The sequence below is a fragment of the Vombatus ursinus genome, unplaced genomic scaffold (genome assembly GCF_900497805.2).
Source record: "Vombatus ursinus unplaced genomic scaffold, bare-nosed wombat genome assembly UNPS02014798.1, whole genome shotgun sequence".
Lineage (NCBI taxonomy): Eukaryota > Metazoa > Chordata > Mammalia > Diprotodontia > Vombatidae > Vombatus > Vombatus ursinus.
Window position 1 is genome coordinate 65934010 of NW_020954576.1, and position 8230 is coordinate 65942239.

The 8230-nt window shown below is 41.7% G+C and overlaps 1 protein-coding gene across 1 annotated transcript in view; it reads right to left on the minus strand.

Annotated features, from left to right (window-relative positions):
- Positions 1-4169, minus strand: part of LOC114049990 (ERO1-like protein beta) — a 61655-nt gene extending 57486 nt beyond the window's left edge. The window contains exon 1 of the mRNA XM_027871484.1: positions 4071-4169. Coding sequence (XP_027727285.1) covers positions 4071-4169 — 99 coding nt within the window. The remainder of the gene's footprint in view (positions 1-4070) is intronic.
- Positions 4170-8230: the final 4061 nt, after the last annotated feature.

Sequence of the window (8230 nt, forward strand, 5' to 3'; positions counted from 1 at the left end):
TAGAAAATAGAGAATAGTTCAATTTAACTGGAGCTCTGCTACCACCTACATCTATCTCAAAATTACAGGGCTCTATCTTGGTTGATGTCTGCTACCAAAGCCCACCTACAATAAAGTCCTTGCTGCTGTCCTCTGCCACAGAAACCCACTTCTCAGTAGGTGATGTTGGAAACCCCACTCTTTTGCTATTCCCCAGCTACCAGGTCCAACAATACCAGCTTCCCAGTCCCCAGAATTTTCAAGCCCATCTCCCAATTCAAAGTTCTGAACTCAAGATTCAAAGTTCAGGTATAGGGTTATTATCACTATTATTTTAATTACATCATGGACTAAAGATAGTTTTATATTTCACCCCAAGAACCTAACCATCATTTATCTATTTTCTCTATAAGGAAAAAAAAAAACATCTGAGTCTTAGTTTCCGATAATGAACATTTTTACAAACTTTTGGAAAACAATCTTTTCTAAGTTTAGGACTGCATAAACTATAATATGGTACTCAGTGCAAATATTTTTGGATACCACAATGTAGTACAGGCTATTGCAACTGCCAAAGTGTCAATCCAGGAAATGCTTATTTCACAAAGCAAAGTTCTAGGTCACAAACATCAAACTCATTTTCTTTCACATCCTGTCTACAGGTTAACAGCTTGTTCCTGAAAATGTCATGTAATCCAATATGCAGCTGACAGAAAGCGAAAAACTGCATTTTTATCAGGATGACTTATACTAGTGAATTTTTCCTTATGCCACAACTAAATCTTGTTAGCTTAGCAGCTATGTGGCACAGCAGATGAATCTGAAGTCAGGAAGAGCCGAGTTCAAATCCAGCCTCTGACACAATAGCCATGTGATCCTGGGCAAGTCACACAAGTTTCCACAACTGTAAAATGGGGATGATAATAGTACCTACCTGACAGGGTTGTTATGAGGATCAAATGAGTTAATATTTGTAAAGTGCTCAGTACATTGTGTAGCACATAGTAAGCACTATATAAATGCTAACTATCATTATCATTATTATTTTCTAAAGAACAGCCTTGAATGAGGTTCTAAGACTCCTAGAGTATTAAAACAAAAGCCAAAATGCTAACTTAGCAACAGTGTGTGGAACAGTTGCCTCCTTCACCCCAGGGCCACAACCCTCCCAACCTGCTCCCTCTTAATGTTGTCTTTTCTCAGATTTTTTTAAAGTACTGTATGATAATTACTTTTAAGGGATTCCATAAGATAAAGGAGGAAAAGAGGTTTTTGGGAAAGTTTCTTTATTCTACAATTATTTAGATAAGTGCAAAATTTGTTGCTTTTCTTTAATCTTCTGAGTAAAATGAAAAGCTTAAGTGTTTATGTATAAGCATACACACACAAATACAAATAAATGAAAAATCTTCAGTTGTAATTTTGTCAATTCAAGATCTCCAAGTTGCTCAGTCTCTATCAGAAATCTACAGGTACACCTGATTACAACCCAATCTGAGAGAATGGAACATTCACATTTCTTCTTTACAGAAAGATTACTAGCTGTATTCACAGTAGCTTCAGTACAGGCTGCTGCATTCCGCTTCAAAACACTTTTGCATTTAATTTATAATCAAGTGAAACAGAAAAGAGTATATTGAGATTTATTACACAATGGGAAACAAATTTTGCCTTTTCCTGGCAAGAAAGTGAAATATTCAAAATTATGTACTGGATTCCATTAAATAGTTCATATCTTTGGCTCAATGCAAATAACATTTTTAAAAATATAATTTCTCTCCTGTCACTTAAATTGTTTCTCTCCTAACTGAATGCAATGGAGAGAAAGGAAGAAACTGAACTAAATATTTTCAAATTCTGGGCCTCAATATTTATGTATATTTCCTTGCTGTATAAAGGAACAGTTTAAATTAAAAAAAAAACCCATATTTTTATTTACTTTAATGGACTAGTTTTCAAACCCTTCACACTTTAATGCACCCATAGATGACTTTAACTGTTGACCTAACAGTTCAGATATCACACACATGTTGAAATGTGCAAATTTCATGTTTTTATAATAATCAGGAATATGTGAAGAGTCATAAACTAAAGTTTCTGGGTTGGTGCTTGTATTAGAAGCCCAAAATATGTACTATATTTACTATTTAAAAAAAGATTTTTTAAAAGAACACAAAGAACTTTAGAAAAACCTGGAAAGACTTGTATGGTTTGATGCTGAGTGAAGTGAGCAGAACCAAGAGAACGTTGTACACAACAACAGTCACATTGTGCGATGACTAATATTGATAAACTTAACCCTTCTCAGCAATACAAAGATCTAAAACATCTCCAAAGGCCTCATGATGGAAAATGTTATCCACATCCAAAGAAAGAACTATGGAATTTGAATTGCTATTTTTTTTTCTCTTCTGTTGGGTTTTGTTTCCTCTTTCTGGTGGTTCCTCCTATTGGTTCTAATTTTTACTTACAACATCACTAACGTGAAAATATGTTTAATAGGAATGTAAATGCATAGCCTGTATCAGATTGTATGCCTTCTTGGGGAGGGTGGTGGGGAGGAAGGGGGAGAAAAATTTTCAACTCAAAAGCATATGGAAGTGATTATTGATAAATCAAAATAAATTAATAAAAAAATTTTTAAAAAGAGCACAAAGAAAATCTTACATATACTATATTCCCATTGGGAAAAATATCTTATTAATAACTACAAACTGGGAAATTAAATTGCCAAATATAATTTGTATTACAAAATTTTATTATATTCTTCATCCTAAATTAACTTAACAATGAAGAAAAGATGTTATCAGCTGAAGAAAAGCTCACATATTCTCATAATACATATTATCTCATATTACCTAATTAATAAAAAATGTTACAACTAAGAGGCCAAGCAAAAGCTTTGCACCAATTTAAGGCATATGTTTAAAACAAAAAAACCAACAAAACCCTAGTCAGGAATGAAAACAAACTGAACAAAGAAAACATCACTATGTTACATAAATACTAGCTATTATTTTACGTACAGCCTGGCAGTCATAAGCAGATCCTACTACAAGCCTCATGAAAATTAGTCCCCGAAAAATGTCAAAAGCACATGTTTACATTCACAACCTCACAATTGTGTTCCATTTTCAGGTGGCAATGTGCCTTAATTGCTACCACCACATCTCCCCTCATTACAGGACCACCTGGGACACCTTGTTTCTTTTTCCTCTTAGTAGCTTCGCCACTTTTGCAGCAGGTGCAAAAAAACAAAAAACAAAATAAAAACAAAGCCTAAGAAATCAATTGGCAGCCCACTCACTACCCACCCAAATGACAAAAAGAAGGAAACGTCTCTTTGGAGCAATGTGTCACCAAGCTCAAGGACGCTAAAACAGGACCCACATAATAAATATTGGGAATTTCCACATGAAGGATCCTTTTCCCACCCTGCTGCGGAATGTGATGCCCCTGAACAGCTGGGGAGTCCCTGGGGAGCCTCACCCCAGCCTGGCCAGGCCGCCTTAAACCTCCTGTCTCCTGATGCTGAACCCACCGCAGGGACCCCTCACTGCGTGGACATCACCACTAGCGAAGCTTCGGGCGCCAGAGCTGGGCTGGGGGCAAGATACCACTTCTCAACTCCAGGGGGTCAACCACCAACTAGGCTCGAGTCCGCAGAGGCTAAGACCCTCTCGAAAGATAGAGTTGACCAAGGGGCAGCCCTCCGCCTGCCTGCCTGCCGCCTGCCACGTTCCCCCACGGGGGCTGTCACCAGCTCCGCTGGGGGCCGCGGGATGGAGATGGAGGGAGGAGCGGGGAGGAGGGGGCGGTGTGGTAGGGGTAGTGGGAAGGGAGGGGGGCAGTTCCATCTCCTTTTCTCTCCTTCCTCCTCTTCCAAAAAAGCCATCCTAGGAACTCAGCCTCTTCCTCCTCCTCTGGCCGCCACCCGCCCTTCCCTCTTCCCCCGGGGATGTCGCCATCCTCGCATACAGCAGGCGCTCAATAAGGAGGCTCCGATTCTCGAGCTCTGCTCCGCATCTGGAGGACCAGCCCTCCCCGACAGGGGTCCCCGGCCCGCCCCAGCTCCCCCCGTCCCCGACTACCTGGGCCTCAGCGACGGTGCTCAGGCAGCTGAGGGTCACCCACAGCTGCACGGCGGCCACTGCCCCGGCCCGGCTGCGCCGGCGGCCAGCTCGGCTCATGCTGCCCTCGCCTCCTTCCTTCTTCCTTCGCCGCGGCCGGGGCCGGGGGGCAGGGAGAGCCGCGCCTCGGCCGGCCCGCGCCACCAAGGCGCCGGACGACGACGAACGACTACGGAGAGCCCTGGAAGCCCGGCGGAAGAACCCCTCGCTCGGCGGTCAACGTCCCCCCGACACCTGTCAGGCAGCTGGAAGCAAGTCTAGCAAGCCGCCCACTGGCGGCGGAGCCTAGCCCCACTACCCTCTGGTCCCCTCCCCTCCCGCAACGGGGCCCCGCCCCCTGCCTTCCCGTGCTCTTCCCGGCCGCTCCCCGCCCGCGTGCGCTGTGCATTATGGGACTTGGAGTTCCCTCCCGTCCGCAGGGATTCCCTAGGCCCAGAGCCGGAAGGACCCTCCGAGGGAGGCCGGGAACTACAGAAGGGGTGGGAATTCTGCGGTCGGCGGGAGCACGAGGCCCCGCCACGGCCTATCAGGGAGGACCACGCGAGGCTCCAAAACAAGAGGACGTGGCCGCAGGGGTGGTGGGAGGCTTACTGGCTATTGCGTGAGAAGCCCGAGGGTGGAAAATACCCTTCGTGGCCCCCCCCCCCTTCGGCTGGAGTCATAGCCGTGATTAACCCTCCTGTGGAGCTTGGGGGGAAAAGGAAGCTGCTGATTTTGTAGTCACCGAGAAGCTCGCCCCGGGGTCCCCGGGGTCACTCGTTCCTGAGTTTGACCCGGCTGTTTTTGTTGTTTTTTTTTTTAAACAACAAAACAAAATAAGCTTTTCGTATGTTGTCTGTTCAAAGCCTCAGCATTCGCCTCTCCCTCCAACTAACTCAGGGTCTCGCTAAAGCCTCCTTAGCCCCCCAAGAAGCTCCTCCATGCCTCATGTCCCAAACCTTGAAATGGGAAACTAAAATGTTACTACCCAAGAAGATGAGTCGAGAGTTGACTCTCAGTTTGCTATTTGAGTTGTGGGAACCCTCCTTGACTCCATTAAACTGTGAGCTTGAGAGCAGGGGCCCTGTTGGGTTGTTTTTGCCCTCTGGCCTTTAGCGTGCTTCCAGGCATATGGTAGGTGCTTAATAAATGCTGGTTGAAGTTGTGGTATATGACAGCGATGGAATGTTGTTGTTTGGTCACCAGATGAGGAAACTGAGGCAAACGGGAGAAGTGACTTGCCACCCCGGTAGTAAGTGTCTGAGGCAAGATTTGAACTCAGATGAGTGTTTTGGAACTTTGAACATGATGAGTCTTCCTGATTCCAAGTCCAGGGCTCTATCCACTGAGCCACCTAGCTGTCCTCTGTAATGGAATGCTAGTGTAGTGTAAGACTTGGCAATGAGGATGGTTTTAGGAAAACTTGGAAATATTTATATGAACTGATGCAAAGTGAAGTGAGCCCATGATGAAAAATGCTGTTCACCTCCAGAGAGACACCTGATGAACCCTTGAGTGCAGATTGAAGCATACTTTTTTTACTTTATTTTTCTTGTGTTGTATGTGTGTGTGTATGTTTTCTTTTTTGATGTGGCTAATGTGGAAATTTTTTTAAATGCTTGTTGACTAACCAATGACTGTGGAAGTTTTCTTTTTTTAAACACCCTTTTAGTTTCTCTGGAAATATTAGGAAGCAATATTTTTCCACCTTAAAACCCTTTTCAGGCTTTTCCCTTTAGGAAAGTGGGAAAAACAAAAACTAAGGCCTTTCTTTGAAATGAAAAATTGATAAGGATTTGAGAGTTGGCAAAGGGATAGTTCATAAATTGGTTATCACCAACTTATCCCTTATCTAGATAAAATCAATGCCTGAGTGATTGCCTTCTAATCCCACTAAGAATTGTCCGCTTTTGAAATGCTAAAGAATTCTTCAATCCTAAATGGGAGTGTTCCAGAAGGAACTGAGTGGTAATTCTTCTGGAATCATATACAAAAATATATTTCACCAGGTCAGCAATGACCTATGTCTAAAACCAGTGGATTTTCTCAATCTGCGTATCTTCTTCTTTTGATGCTGTTGACCAGCTGCATACCCTTTCTTTGGTTTCTCTGATACTTTCCTGGTTCTCCACCTCCCTTCTTTGCCTCACTTGTTGTCTGCTTTTACTCCTCCAACTCCTTCACTGGGAGTATTATCTAAAGGCTCATTCCTCATATGCTTTTCTTTCTTCATTTACTCTCTAAGAGAGGAAAGAAGAAAATAGTATGCTTCAGACTGTATTCAAACACCATCAGTTCTCTGGAGGCAGATAGCAAAAGCTGAGCCATTCACAGTTGTTCATTGTATAATATTGCTGTTACGGTGTACAATGTTCTCCTGGTTCTGCTCAATTCACTTTATATCAGTTCATGTAAGTCTTTCCAGGTTTTTCTGAAATCAGCCCATTTTTCTTCACAGTCGTATACCACAGTTTGTTCAGCCATTCCCTAGTTGATGGGTATCCCCTCAATTTCCAATTCTTAGCCACCACAAAAAGAGCTGCTATAAATATTTTTGTACAAGTAAGTTCTTTTCCCGTTTAAAAAAAATCTCTTTGGGATACAAGCCTAGAAGTGGTATTGCTGAATCAAAGGGTATGCACAGTTTGATTGCCCTTTGGGCATAGTTCCAAATTGTTCTCCAGAATGGTTGGATCAGTTCACAACTCCACCAACAATGCATTAGTGTTCCAATTTTCCCACATCTTCTCCAACATTTATCATTTTCCTTTTCTGTCATATTGGTCAATATGATAGGTGTGAGTTGGTACCTCAGAGTTGTTTTAATTCGCATTTCTCTAATCAGTAGTGATTTAGAGCATTTTTTTTTTTCATATGACTATAAGAAGCTTTGATTTCTTTGTCTGAAAATGCCTATTCATATCTACTTACCAGTTGGGGAATGACTTGTATTCTTATAAATTTGAGTCAGTTCTCTATATATTTGAGAAAGGAAGCCTTTATCAAATATTTACTGTAAAAAATTTTTTCCCAGTTTTCTGCTTTCTTTCTAATTTTGGTTGTATGTGCAAAAATTTTTTAATTTTATATAATCAAAATTATCCATTTTACATTTTATAATGCTCTCTGTATCTTTTTGGGTCCTATATTCTTCCCTTATTAAAAAATCTGGCAGGTAAACTATTCCATGCTCTCCTAATTTGCTTATGGTATCACCCTTTATGTGTAACTTATGTGCTTAAGGTATAACCCTTCATGTACTTATTTTGACCTTATCTTGGTATACAATGTGAGATGCTGGTCTATGCCTAGTTTCTGCCATACTGTTTTCCAGTTTTCCCAGAAGTTTTTGTCATAAGAGTTTTTGTTTCAAAATCTTGGATCTTTGGATTTATCAAACACTAAATTACTATGGTCATTTACTGTAATATATTGTCATTTACTATGATATATTGTGTACCTAATCTATTCCACTGATCCATCACTCTATTTCTTAGCCAGTACCAGATTGTTTTGACAATTACCAGCCAGCTACTAATATTATTGTTAATATGATTACTTGAGCAACTGTGTTGGATTATGGGGGTGGGTATTCCTATCCTCTTTCCAACTCCACAGGTAGTCATTCTTTCCTCCCCATTCCCAGTGTCTAATAGCTTTTAAGCTCTCTCTTGCCAAGAGGCAAGAAAAACTGCAAGCTCTTGATTTAATTGGATTGTATGTGATTTCTGAATTAGGATGAGCATTCATATCTTGAGTACAATTAGGAACAACAGGGATCCACCATGGACATCCAAACTGTCCTGACCCCAGGGCAGCTGCACTGTTTGTCCTAGAATTGACCTATTTGTTTGAGAACACAATTTTTAATGGGCAGATGGCTTAGCACCACAATGATAATTTCCAGATGATTATCTACAAAGAGGATAATTGATAAGGAGCTGAGAGTTGGCAAAGGGTTGGCTCATAAACTATGAAATAAGACCCTTAGCTGCCAGGAATACTTCACTGGGGCCCCATGTTCCTTTTCTTCCCCACCCCCCCCCACATCAAAACTTACCTCTTCTGTGTCCCATTCCTTTAGCATCCTTATTTCTCTCAGGTGGCAGTGAGTTCTAGTGAATTAATTAGAGAAATCAATC